This window comes from Schistocerca serialis, chromosome 2, assembly GCF_023864345.2.
Source record: "Schistocerca serialis cubense isolate TAMUIC-IGC-003099 chromosome 2, iqSchSeri2.2, whole genome shotgun sequence".
In the NCBI taxonomy this organism is placed as follows: Eukaryota; Metazoa; Arthropoda; class Insecta; order Orthoptera; family Acrididae; genus Schistocerca; species Schistocerca serialis.
The window spans coordinates 771,267,295-771,282,052 of NC_064639.1; the positions used below are offsets into that span (position 1 = coordinate 771,267,295).

General features: G+C 41.5%; 1 protein-coding gene across 1 annotated transcript in view; it reads right to left on the reverse strand.

Annotated features, from left to right (window-relative positions):
- The window catches only part of LOC126457994 (uncharacterized), a 375,721-nt gene that overhangs the window by 141,824 nt on the left and 219,139 nt on the right, over positions 1-14,758 (reverse strand). The window contains exon 5 of the mRNA XM_050094761.1: positions 2,936-3,087. Within this exon, the coding sequence (XP_049950718.1) occupies positions 2,936-3,087 (152 nt within the window). The remainder of the gene's footprint in view (positions 1-2,935; positions 3,088-14,758) is intronic.

Sequence of the window (14,758 nt, forward strand, 5' to 3'; positions counted from 1 at the left end):
GTGAAGATGTTAGATTTGAATTGTTGATGCTCCAATGGCTTCGGCGCGCAGCAGGCAGGTGTTTAGCACCTGCACTACTATCTTTTATGAGGTAAATGTGGTTAACATAGACATGGATGTACAAAAATCATGTTTACTGTCATTTTTAAAACTTATGATAAAAGACATTCAGAGGATGATGAAAATGACATAGGCAACAGAATGAGCTGAAGTAGTTTAACTGTTAACTGTAGCTAACTGATAAATGGACTAAAAGATAGAGCAGTAAAACTACTGTGGGCTACTGAAAACTATCATAAGTAAGCATAGATTACAATACTATTCCTAGTAGCCTTGTTAATTAAGAGCATAACCGCATTACCAGTACATTTGGTGTGTAGCATACCTATTGACCGTTACCTCATTTAGATTGCTTTATTTACATACCCTATCAAGACACCGCATAACCACGAAACATTTTTGCTCTGTATAGTTATCCTTCTGTCTTGTGTAAAAATAAACAGTATTTATAGCAAAACTTATGCTGATAAAATTTAGTTCATGTTTTATTAAAAAATTGTTTATTTATACTGTGAAACAGAGGGATGTAATAAAAATAAAAAACAATACAGATTTATCAATAGCGTTACAAAACTGAAGCCATGAGTTCATGTACAGTGTCATATTTGGAGGCAAGTCAAGGCAAATACACCCCACTGGACTCACACGTATGCAGTGTGCTATGAATGGGTTGTTAACTTCTCTGCTTATTGTGCCTTACTGGTAGCCACTTCTTCCACAGCTGCATGACTGCCTGGCTCAAGAGCAAGATGACAGCATGCAGGCGAATGGAACATTATGTCATGTCGTGTTCACAGCACAGAAGTCTTTGGCTTTTTTATCTGCTTGCTTATTTTCCCAAACAGTCAAGTGTCCCAGTATCCAGCAGACTGACATATCCTATAGTCCATCTGTAAACTGGAGGGGAAACACCACTTGCGGAAGGAGAAGTGGCCTTTCCTGAAAGAATGCTACAGCTGCCATACAGGCAGACTAAGAATTAATTCCATATCTAGCAGCGAAGTGCAACGTATGGCAACTTCCATAAGTTCTGTTTGTGTGCACTTCTGGTGTTAGTTATATTACTTGTTAACTTCTTTTTTTGTGAAGTTTTAATGAATTTAGTGAAAAATAAACACTCACAGGGTTGTCAGCACACTGTGTTGCCACTGATTTGAAAGACACATTGCAGAAATGTTGGTATAACTTTGTGGAACAGCCTGGATTATAAGCACAATATAACTTGACAAAGTCTCATGACTTTACACCAATAAGTAGTGTTACTGCCCATTGCCAACCTTGGCTACAAAACTATACAGCATGCCATAGCAATACAGCACTAGGAAATATTGCAAATGGTACATTGATTCCAACCCTCCCTATAAAAATCACCATCATTCCCTCCAGGTGGCCCCCTCCACTCTCTTTCCCCTCCCCTGGGGAGAAAAAAGGAATATATTATATGTCACAGAAACCCCTTGTCAATGTCTTAAACTGGATATGGAACTGATTAGAGTAACCCACATTATCCAATTCAACCAGAGTCCATGGTTGAAGTGATACCTATACCCTTCCTGACAAAAGAAGTGAAGCACTCAGAAGGGGAGCAAGAAATAAAATGAAGCTTCAGGAGTTGAAAGGGTATGTGATCTTATACCAGTGATTGCAAAATTGAGTCAAATATATAAATAACTTGGCAGGATGAGACCACTTTTCGCTATGGTGTTGCATCCCTCTGACCTAGAGTTATGCATTGATTTGGATGGGAAGGGTATCATAAAGCTGTTGTATCTTCTTCTGACACAAGCTGGCCCACAAGTGAGACTGATGAGCAAATCAAAACTTGCAGAGAGCTTGGTCTTACTAGCCATTATTGGAGTCGTGATGCTGGTGGTGGTGGATGAGGGGGGAGTGAAGAACAAGTTTTAACTTGGAGGGAGCTCGCACAAAACAGCCAGCTGGCGTGCCCAGCCAGTAGATGCACAGTGATATGGCAGGGATCCTGGCCTGTGCAGTTCATGCGTGGATACTGCCTGCTCAAGTGCTCACTTGCTGCTCCAGCAAGTGCCTGTTCCAATGCAATTGTTTATGAACAAATTATAAAAGCAGATATAAAATGCTGATTCTATACTTTTACCTGGCCTAATTTCACCACCCTGAATTTAGAAATACAGTAATTTTAAGTAGTACAAATGAGCAATTTCCAACATTGCAGTAGACATATGAATGCCAGTTCCACCATTTTAACTGACCTATTGCCACTTGAATTTGTTTAGCAGTTCAAGTGGGTTAGTTCCACCAGAACCATGACAACCCTGTATGATGTATGGGAAGGGGAAGGAGAGGGGAGGGGTAGGGATGAAGGGATGAGAGGGAGGGGTGAGGAGAGGAGAGGGGAAGGAGAAGAGAGATATCTTGAAAGGAGATCGAGGAGTGTCCTCAAAGGGGATTGGGGAGGGGGAATGGCTTTTGCACTAAAAATGTGCTCATCCACTAACATGCTTGTAGTCCTAGAATTCGCTCTGTAACGTACCAAGTTACTTTATGCTTACAGTAGGTCACACAGCTGGGTAGAAACAGTGTGGACTCCCCTGCTTGTTCTTCAGTTTGCAGACCAGATGTAAGGAATGACTGGAGAGGTTGGGTGCAGGGCCACGGATACCTGCTTGTTAGAGAAGTGATAGATGGTTTAGGTATACCAAGGATGTCAAGTAGACAGAGGAAAGGGAATGGAACAGATGAATCTCCAAAGTAGGTGACTTCACCGTGTCTACCTCTCAAGTAGATTTGGCCACTTTTGATCAGGTTAGCTTTTTTTTTTTTTTTTTTTTTTTTTTTTTTTTTTTTTTTTTTTTTCCCCCCCCCCCTGGGAAGCCCTTTGCTGTGCTGTACTCACCATCAGCGTAAACAGGCGGCGCGAGCCTGAGGAAGGGTGTACCCGCAGCGCCCCACAGTGGTCGGCGCACATTGTTGCAGAGGCCAGCCTGTGCACGGTACCTGCTGGGTGGGCAGCGGGGCGGTGATGGGCAGCCAGCCAACTCTCCCAGCCTGCAACACATTTGGAACCATTGCTCACTCCACCATGTCTTTGTAGCAACACTGACCCCCAAATTTCCTCCATTTACAGCACTTTTAAGTGGGCAATGACAAAATTCCACTGTCTGCCAGTGAAATATGTTGTAAAAGAAAAAAACTTATTTCTCAGTTTTGTCAATTTTTTTAAATTTATGATTTTATTTCAACTGACAAGGTTATGGCCTTCAGACGCTGTCTTACATCTAATGCGACTTCTTCAGTGATATAACATTACAGTATGCATAGTACAGAGCAGTCCAGAGATGTGAAATATCCCTCTAAAACAAAAATGATAGATAAACAGAAATTTAAAATCAAGTAGAATGAGATAGGAGGGGGGAGGGGGGGGAGGGGAGGAGGAGGAGTGGCATGATGTATGAGGCTATGTCATCAACATGGTGGATATTTTTGATGCTATCATCTTGTACGTAACTCATAATTATAATTTTTAAATAGAACAGGAATCATTGATGTATCAAACATACAGCAAATTACACAAGAAAAACAAAGGTGCAGGGGACAGGAGCAGCCATGTTATCAGGGGGGGGGGGGGGGGATTTTAGTCAAGACAACCAGACAGACCACCCAATACACCTAGTCTAGTGGTGAAAGTTCTTGTGAAATTCCATGAAACTGACTTTGTCATAGAAAAACTGAATGCTGGATGGTCAAAAATGCCTGTGGATGAAGGAACGTCAACTGCTGTTCTAGTGCCATTCAGTAAGAGTCCAGAGAGAAGTAAACAGCACATCTCACAGGAATCTGTGGTCAGCTGTACATCAAAAATTTGGCCACAAATAGATTTATATATGCAGGGACAAGGGAAGGCAACTATGTACATACTGAAGATCAGAAACCTTGCAACCCCAGGGAGCTGACTGTTCATGCTGTTACCCACATTCCAGTACGTACTGTGTGTAGGCTGTTTTCCATGAGGAATGGGAGAACTGGATAACAACAACCTTACAATGTGTTGCACATGTTGGACCCTTCCTAAAGCCTATATGTGTTATCACCAGCATTTGGCTTGTTCTGTACAAATGCAACAACTCAAGAATGAATAAAGCTTCGCTAAAATGAAAGACACAGTTGCTTTTTCTCATTTGACTCTCTATCTTTTGAATATGTACATAGACCTCCTGTTTTATTTTACAAGGGTGGCCCACAGGCATAGACCAATCTCAATGTGAGCTCTACATTATAGTAGTAATAGTGATAGCAGTAGTAGTAGTAGTAGTAGTAGTAGCAGTAGCAGCAGTAATAGTAACAGGTGCTACAAATTGAACTCAACTCCAGAGCAAAATTATGGTTATAGGATTCCTGACAGTATCTGTAGCTGAATACTGGTTCAGTCTGATGGACTGAATCTAACAAGATGTTTTACATGCAGATTGTAAGACACAGAAGTTGCTTACAAAGTATTGTTAAGTCATTCAGGAGCTGACATCGACAGGCCATACAAACAGAGGCAGCTTATTTAAGAGCCAGAGGTGAATTTAGCAGGTTTGTAACTAAGTGTGTGAATGATCCACTAATGTGTCAGATAATACAGTTTGAGATGGCAAATGGAGACAGAGACATTACTGCCCAGGGGAAGAAAATGGCAAGAAAGTTCTCACATACTGCATAAAAACTGCAAAAAGGTTCTCTCGGAGTGCAGAAGGTGCTGCTAATGACACACTTTTCCAAAGTAACATCAAAACAGAAACACAGAATAAGATGAAACAGTTCTGGAAACAGAAATCTCTGTATGGTCATTTCCCAAGTCATATGGAGAATTTAAATATTGACAGACATCAAACACACCTTTTATTTAGAAGAGCAAAAATGAGTGCAGAGTCAGTAACTCTAGTAGTAGCTGATCAATAACAAGCCTTGAAGGCAAAGAACTATGAAAAAGCTAAACTGAAAATCACTAAAGATGACACATGTTAACCTTGTGTAGTATGCCATTAGATCATGGACCACATAATGCCAGGCTGTCCTACAATAGTAAAGAATGAGTACCTCAAGAGACACGATAAGGTGTGCACATAGTTTTACTGGCAAATATGCAGCATTCTTGGGTTACCAAATCTCTCCAACAAAGGTTATGACCATACACCTAAAATGGCTATGACCGCTTGATACACCACTGTCCCATATGACCAACAAATTTATACTGTTCACATGGTTGCAGCTAAACAGCCATATATAATACCACCCCTTTAATCACAGAACAAGTAACATGAGATGGGATCATTAATGATAAAGCAAATCAGAAGAAACTGCAATATAAAGATCTGAGGTTTGAGGTCAGTCGAATGTGGAATGTACACTGATATGCCTGTCATCATTGTGCCCTGGGATCAATACCACATGAACTGAAGGGTGCTGTGTCTAGAATTCCAGTATGTAGTACAAACACAACGAAATACAAAATATAGTACAGTTTTTTTTTTTAAACAACAGTTTTTTTTTAAACAACACTCCAAGTAACATCACCTCCCTCAACATCCATGAAGTTAGAAAGCTTCCTAATTGTGCCTTAGAAAGAGCTCTGTGGCATTTGGATTCATATGGTGCTCCTTCTTTGGACCAAAAAAGGTGAAAATCAGTTTGACATACACCTGGGTTGTACAGTGGGTGCTCAAACTATTCAGTACTAAAATTCTGAATGGACTGGATTGTTTTCCCAGGTGTATGGGGGGGGATTATGTTGAAGCAAAAACAATGCCTCTTGAAATATTCCCTCTCCTCTTCATTTTGATTTTGGGTTTTAGATATCACAGTTGATGACACTAAATGTCACTGTTAACTTTTAACCTTTAGGAGTGTAATGAACCAGTAGTGGACATTTTATATCCCAAAACAGTGTCACAATCAACTATACTACAGGACTTTGGCTTTTGGACATTTATTGCTATAGGAAAAGATGGATGTTTTGATTTCCTGCTCTGTCACTTACTCTAAGGTTCATATTGATGGACACAAATCTCATCAACAGTTACGATGCGAATGAGGAAGGCATCTTCTTCCTCTTTAAAATGCCTCAAATGTGATTTCAACATTTCCAAATTTTTCTGTTTGCAAAACTTCCTGACAGATTAAAACTGTGTGCCAGACTGGAGAAAGAACATTGGACCTTTGCCTTTCACAGGCGAGTGCTCTACCAACTGAGCTACCCACAGCAGACACTGATAAGATATCAAAATGGTGCAAAAATTGGCAACTTGCTTTAAATGTTCAGCAACATAAAACTGTGGACTTCAAAAAGTGAAATACCATAGTATCCTATGAATATAATATCAGTGAGTCACAGACAGAATCAGAAAACTCATCCAATACCAGAGTCTAACAAACTTTCTGACAGATTAAAACTGTGTGCCGGACCAAGACTCAAACTCGGGACCTTTGCCTTTCGCGGGCAAGTGCTCTCCCAACTGAGCTACCCAAGCATGACTCATGACCTGTCCTCACAGTTTCAATTTTGCCAGGACCTCATCTCCTACCTTCCAAACTTCTGCAAACCTAGCAGAACTAGCACTCCTGGAAGAAAGGATATTGCAGACACATGGCTTAGCCACAGCCTGGGGGATGTTTTCAGAATGAGATTTTCACTCTGCGGTGGAGTGTGCGCTGATATGAAACTTTCTGACAGATTAAAACTGTGTGCCGGACCGAGACTCGAACTCGGGACCTTTGCCTTTTGCGGGCAAGTGCTCTAGTAACTGTGCTACCCAAGCATGACTCACGACCCGTCCTCACAGCTTCAATTCTGCCAGTACCTCATCTCCTACCTTCCAAACTTCACGGAAGTTCTTCTGCGAGCCTAGCAGAACTAGCACTCCTGGAAGAAAGGATATTGCGGAGACATGGCTTAGCCACAGCCTAGGGGATGTTTCCAGAATGAGATATTCACTCTGCAGCAGAGTGTGCGCTGATATGAAACTTTCTGAAAGATTAAAACTGTGTGCTGGACCGAGACTCGAACTCGGGACCTTTGCCTCGGAGCACTCATAATAAAATCACTACGAATAAAGCTATTCACCAAACCAATTCAGCTAATGCATAAGAGCAACAGTGAGATTAAAGCTTGACATTGTCAGTGTTGTCAAATTATGGAGTGGAAAGAAAATGCCTTTACATATTGACTTTGTGAGTAATGACAAATAAAATACATGCCAGTGGTACATAAGAAATCAAATCTCGAGAAGAACTTAACTGATTAGGGAAGAGTGAGTAATACTTGGATGAGATGGAAGATGAGATGGAAAATTTCCAGCTTCTCTTTCTGCCCCGATGTGGCATGCAGTGTTCACTGGCTGTTGTGTCTTCCTCCAGCAATGGCATCACATGCATGCAGTAAGGAGTGACAGGAGGTCAGGACACTGCTCCCTCAGCCACTGACAGCCCTCTACACCTTGTCACTGCCACTTCCCACTCAAGTAGCTTCCCCACTAACATCACACAGCTGAATGCATCCTGTTTCCTGTACTCCCACAAGCGAATAATCCCTGGTACTACAAGGAACTGTACCCGGATCCCCCATATGGCATTCAAGCACACTGAATACTCAGTTATGGAAGCATGCAGTTGGAAGATAGAAAACATAAATAAATAGGTATGATTAAAACACGGATAGCATTGATAATGTACCAGTGACTGACATACTCTACAATGATAATGGATAAAGCTCTAATTGTGGTTTTGTGTCAGTGTCAGTTTACTGTGTAGGGTTGGTTTTTCCCCCCAAGAATCATACGGCTGACATGATGAAGTAGATTCAGAAAGCTTTATTGTTATGCAGAGATAGAGACAAGTTGCAGGGTGTATAAAATCTTGTATTGCAGTTATGGAAGGATGATAAGAATCTGATATGTGTGGAGCTGTGCTGAAGACACCAGTGATTAATAAACCAATGAAGAAAACAGAGCATGTGATGATCACATTGCCTCTTCTGTTCCATCCAACTACCTGAGCATGAAAGGACTGATGATCGTTTGTCCAATATTTTTCTACTTGGCAGATTTGATTCTTGAAGTTTCATTCTGTAGGACTGTAAAATTCATTCAACGGAAAGAATCTGACAGCTGTGAGTGCAATTGTCATTTTACTTCTTGGTTCACCCTTGAAACATTGTCTTCCACATTTATAACATACATAAAATAGAAATTGTTGAGATTAAAACCGCATGTGTATGAATTCAGCTCTTACTTTCTTTTGTAATACATACAATGATATGTACTGACAAGATTTGAGAAATTTTTCAGGAAATTTTGGTGCATGCTTTGGTATGAGGAGTCCAGAGACACAGTAACTGGTCAGTTCATGAAAGAATGGGCAGTAACATACCATGGAAATGTGCCGCTTATGATTTGTAGGCAAGTCAGGTTTCTTTATGACTAGTCCCAACACTCTGTATGCCCAGAGTCAGACACCACCATCATGTACAGTCTGGGCAGTGATGGATTGGTGGTGGTGATTGTGTTTTATAGCTAGAAGTTTGGTCACCAGCCATGATGCTGAGAGACCTTCTTCTACTTCTTTTTCATCTTCTATTGTCATATAAACCACCAACATTATGAGATTCTAGTGACTACTCGTCTGGACCTGGTTGTCAGGACAGCTGCAGTACTTTAAATTGTTTGTATGCGAATGTCCATGATGCATGGCTGTACGGACTATTGTAATCATGAGAGTTGACATGTTGTACAGCTGTGTAAAACAAACAGTTCTCCACAGCAACACAATAAATGGTGAAAACTACAGCAACAAAATAACATCTCATTTGTATGAGGGTTCTTCAATTACTAACTTCTGTATTTAGTATGTTTTGGTTATTTTTCCCATTGTCAGAAGTTAATATTTAGAAGTAGTTGATTGACTGACTGATTTTTTGCTACATTTCATCTGTCCTCGTCCAGTGACATTATAAGACTAATACATCAACATCAAATTACCCGATAATGATACATTGGACACCTTCAACTTCTACATTTACATGTACAGGACATTTATAAAAAGTTTAACTTATTTCTGCAAAAGGTGGTATTAGTTAGAACTACACTCATCAAAAAAAGTTTTGCATCACCCCCGTTCCCAGAACTCTTGAAGAGAGACACTGACTGTGGATATTGTACCATAGACACAGTCCCTTGCACTGTTCAGAGATGTCACTAAAACAACCCAAAGATGTAAACAACCAACAACCATGCATGAGCAGCACCTATTAGACAGAGGGGGTCAGACAGCCAATCAGTTCCAGTCATTCCACCAGGAAGGAGGTACACAGTTCTACATCTACATGGATACTCTGCAAATCACATTTAAGTGCCTGGCAGAGGGTTCATCAAACCACCTTCACAATTCTCTATTATTCCAATCTCATGTAGCGCGTGGAAAGAGTGAACACCTATATCATTCCGTACAAGCTCTGATTTCCCTTATTTTAACGTGGTGATCGTTTCTCCCTATGTAGGTAGGTGTCAACAAAATATCTTCGCATTCAGAGGAGAAAGCTGGTGATTGGAATTTCGTGAGAAGATTCCGTTGCAACGAAAAATGCCTTTCTTTTAATGATTTCCAGCCCAAATCCTGTATCATTTCTGTGTCACTCTCTCCCATATTTCACGATAATACAAAACGTGCTGCCTTTCTTTGAACTTTTTCGATGTACTCCGTTAGTCCTACCTGGTAAGGATCCCACACCATGCAGCAGTATTCTAAAAGAGGACGGGCAGGCGTAGTATAGGCAGTCTCCTTAGTAGGTCTGTTACATTTTCTAAGTGTCCTGCCAATAAAACGCAGCCTTTGGTTAGCCTTCCCCACAACATTTTCTATGTGTTATTTCCAGTTTAAGTTGCTCATAATTGTAATACCTAGATATTTAGCTGAATTTACGGCTTTTAGATTAGACTGATTTATCGTGTAACCTAAGTTAAACGAGTTCCTTTTAGTACACATGTGGATGACCGCACACTTTTCGTTATTTAGGGTCAACTGCCACTTTTCACACCATTCAGATATTTTTTCTAAATCGTTTTGCAGTTTGTTTTGAGCTTCTGATGACTTTATTAGTCGATAAACGACAGTGTCATCTGCAAACAACCAAAGACGGCTACTCAGATTGTCTCCCAAATCGTTTATATAGATAAGGAACAGCAAAGGGCCTATAACACTACCTTGGGGAACCCCTGAAATCACTTCTGTTTTACTCGATCACTTTCCGTCAATTACTACGAACTGTGACCTCTCTGATAGGAAATCGCAAATCCAGTCACATAACTGAGACGATATTCCATAAGTACGCAATTTTACTACGAGCCGCTTGTGTGGTACGGTGTCAAAAGCCTTCCGAAAATCCAGGAATACGGAATCGATCTGAAAGCCCTTGTCAATAGCACTCAGCACTTCATGTGAATAAAGAGCTAGTTGTGTTTCACGGGAACGATGTTTTCTGTCCCGGCGGAGGTTCGAGTCCTCCCTCGGGCATGGGCGTGTGTGTTTGTCCTTAGGATAATTTAGGTTAAGTAGTGTGTAAGCTTAGGGACTGATGACCTTAGCAGTTGTGTCCCATAAGATTTCACACAATTTTTTGAACGATGTTTTCTAAACCCATGTTGACTGTGTGTCAATAGACAGTTTCCTTCGAGGTGATTCATAATGTTTGAACACAATACATGTTCTAAAATCATGCTGCATATCGACGTTAACGATGTGGGCCTGTAATTTAGTGGATTACTCCTACTACCTTTCTTGAATATTGGTGTGAACTGTGCAACTTTCCAGTCTTCGGGTACGGATCTTTCGTCAAGCGAACGGTTGTATATGATTGTTAAGTATGGAGCTAATGCACCAGCATATTCCGAAAGGAATCTAATTGGTATACAGTCTAGACCAGAAGACTTGCTTTTATTAAGTGATTTGAGTTGCTTCATTACTCCGAGGATATTTACTTCTACGTTACTCATTTTGGCAGCTGTTCTCGATTCGAATTCTGGAATGTTTATTCGTCTTCTTTTGTGAAGACATTTAGGAAGGCTGTGTTTAGTAAATCTGCTCTGGCAGCACTGTCTTCGATAGTATCTCCAGTATCGCGCAGAGAAAGCATTGATTGTTTCTTGCCGCTAACATACTTCACATACGACCATAATCTCTTTGGATTTTCTGTCAGATTTCGAGACAAAGTTTCATTGCGGAAACTGTTGTGTCTCGAATTGAAATCCGCGCTAAGTTTAGAGCTTCTGTAAGGCAATCTTGGGGATTTTGCGTCTGTTTAAATTTGGCATGTTTGTTTCGTTGTTTCTGCAAAAGTGTTCTAACTCGTTTTGTGTACCAAGGAGGATCAGCTCCGTCGTCTGTTAGTTTATTTGGTATAAACCTCTCTGCCGATACTATTTCTTTGAATTTAAGCCACATCTGGTCTACACTTCTATTATTAATTTGGAATGAGTGGAGATTGTCTCTCAGGAAGGCGTCAAGTGAATTTTTATCTGCTTTTTTGAATAAATATATTTTTCGCTTATTTTTCGAGGATTTGAGGAGTACAATATTCAATCTCTCTACGACAACCCTGTGTTCACTAATCCCTATATCGGTTTTGATGCTGGTTATTAGCTCAGGATTATTTATTGCTAAGAGGTCAAGTGTGTTTTCATAACCGTTTACTATTCGCGTGGGCTCATGAACTAACTGCTCGAAATAATTGTCAGAGAATGCGTTTAGCACAATTTCGGATAATATTTTATGCTTACCTCCGGAATTAAACATGTATTTTCCCCAACATATCGAGGGTAAAGTAAAGTCACCACCAACTATTATCGTATGAGTTGGGTACGTGTTTGAAATCAAACTCAAGTTTTCTTTGAACCTTTCAGCAATTGTATCATCTGAACTGGGAGGTCGGTAAAAGAATTATTCCGGTTGCCAACAATGACCTCTGCCCATACTAACTCACAAGAAGTATCTACTTCAATTTCGCAACAAGTTAAACTACTACTAACAGCAACAAACACGCCACCGCCAACCGTGTTTAGCCTATCTTTTCGGAACACCGTTAGATTCTTCGCAAAAATAGCGGCTGAGCTTACATCCGGCTTTAGCCAGCTTTCAGTGCCTATAAGGATTTGAGCATTGTGTCTGTAGTTCAACCATGACTAGATGGTCAATACCACGGTTCGATCGTGTCTGCATTGTTACTTTGTGCCAGGAAGGGCTCTCAACAAAGAAAGTGTCCAGGCGTCCCGAAGTGAACCAAAGCAATGTTGTTCGGACATGGAGGAGATACAGAGAGAGACTGATGACCATAGATGTTAAGTCCAATAGTGCTCAGAGCCATTTTTGAGATACAGAGAGATAGGAAATGTCGATGACATGCCTCGCTCAGGCCGCCCAAGGGCTACTACTCCAGTAGATGACCGCTACCTATGGATTATGTCTCCGAGGAACCCTGACAGCAGCGCCACCATGTTGGACGACACTTTTCGTACAGCCACAGGACGTCGTGTTACGACTCAAACTGTGCGTAATAGGCTGCGTGATTTGCAACTCCACTCTTAACATCCATGACGAGGTCCATCTTTGCAACCACAACACCATGCAGCATGGTACAGATGGGCCCAACAACATGCCGAATGGACCGCTCAGGACTGGCATCATGTTCTCTTCCCCAATGAGTGCTGCATATGCCTTCAACCAGACAATTGTTGGAGACGTGTTTGAAAGCAACCGGTCAGGCTGAATGCCTTAGACGTACTGTACAGCAAGTGCAGCAAGGTCGAGGTTCCCTGCCGTTTTGGGGTGGCATTATGTGGGGCTGACGTACACCGCTGGTGGTCATGGAATGCACCGTTATGGCTGTACGGTACGTGAATGCCATCCTCTGACCTATAGTGCAACCACATTGGCAGCATATTGGGGAGGCATTCGTCTTCATGGAAGAAAATTCGCGCCCCCATCATGCACATCTTGTGAATGACTTCCTTTAGGATAACGACATCGCTCGACTAGAGTGGCCAGTATGTTCTCCAGACATGAACCATATCGAACATGCCTGGGATAGATTGAAAAGGGCTGTTTATGGACAATGTGACCCACCAACCACTCTGAGGTATCTATGCCGAATCGCCATTAAGGAGTGGGACAATCTGGACCAACAGTGCCTTGATGAACTTGTGGATAGTATGCCACGATGAATACATGCATGCATCAATGCAAGAGGACATGCTACTGGGTATTACAGGTACTGGTGTGTACAGCAATCTGGACCACCACCTCTGAAGGTTTCGCTGTACGGTGGTACAACATGCAATGTGTGGTTTTCATGAGCAATAAAAAGGGCGGACATGATGTTTATGTGGATCTCTATTCCAATTTTCTTTACAGGTTCCAGAACTCTCTGAACCGAAGTGATGCAAAACTTTTTTTGATGTGTGTGGAAGAAACCGATAAATGTTGAGATATGGACCAATCTATCCTCTCATTGCCACCTGAGTGTTATGTACAAGCAGACTCTATAGACAGTGCTGCAGGTGTTTACCACATTCCTGAAACATCCTTCAGCCCTTATTTGCAGGGCACCAGTCAATCTTACAAATACACAAGGCTGCACTTGGAGAGTGTCACACGATCCTGTAATGTCTGAGCATTGTCGATCAGTTGGGAATACACCAATGCCTTTAAATGTATCCATAACCAGAAATCCAACTGATTCAAGTCCAGTCAACAAGGAGGCCATGTCACAGGACCTCTTTGACCAATCAATCACCCATGAGGTACCGTCGCTCCATCAGCAGAAAATGGGGTGGTGCGTCATCAAGTGTAAACCACAATCACTGCCTTTCTGCACGGGTAACATTGTCCAGCAGTGTTGGTAATTTATCGTGCAGAAATCAGTGATACACAGCACCTGTTAATCTGTCTGGTAAAGTGCATGGTCTTATGAGTCTGCCACTCCTGCCCACACTTCGAAACTGAAGCGAGACTGATGCCTCACCTTCATGACTACTTGAGGGTTTGCATCTGCTGACACGGGCAAACTGTCGTAATATTCTATGCCATCTCCTGTGAATCCTGCCTGTGCCACCGAATACTACACATTACTCGTCACACGTAAAACGGCCCATATCTCAACATGTATTGGTTTCCATAGACGTAACTATAGAAACTTTTCTTCTAGTTTTGGCCAATACTACCTCATATAGCAATACGTGGTACTTTTTTTAAACACCTTGTGTGTATGTAACAAGCCACTGTGCAGTGAATGTTGGGAGGCCACACCATACCAGTAGTGTTTATTTTCTGTCTTAATCCATTCACAAACTGAGTGTCTGTACATGCCCCAGTTTCTCTTGGCTTATTCTCATGGTTCTTATGTGAAATACATGCTGGAGCAGCAGAACCGTCTTGCAGTCTTCCTCGAATATCGGTTCTCAATATTCACTTGACAGAATTTCATGAGATCGTTGCTGTCTTTCTCCTAAAGATTCCCATGTAAGTTCTCTGAGCTATTTACATTTTGATATGGGCTACCTGATCTGAATTCACACATCTCTGAATTCGTTCAGTGTCTGCTGTCAAGTTTCCTTGATAAAGACTCCAAACTTTGGTCACACTAGTGTCTTGGATGCAATTTCTTGCTCTTTGCCAGAACACTTACATTGAA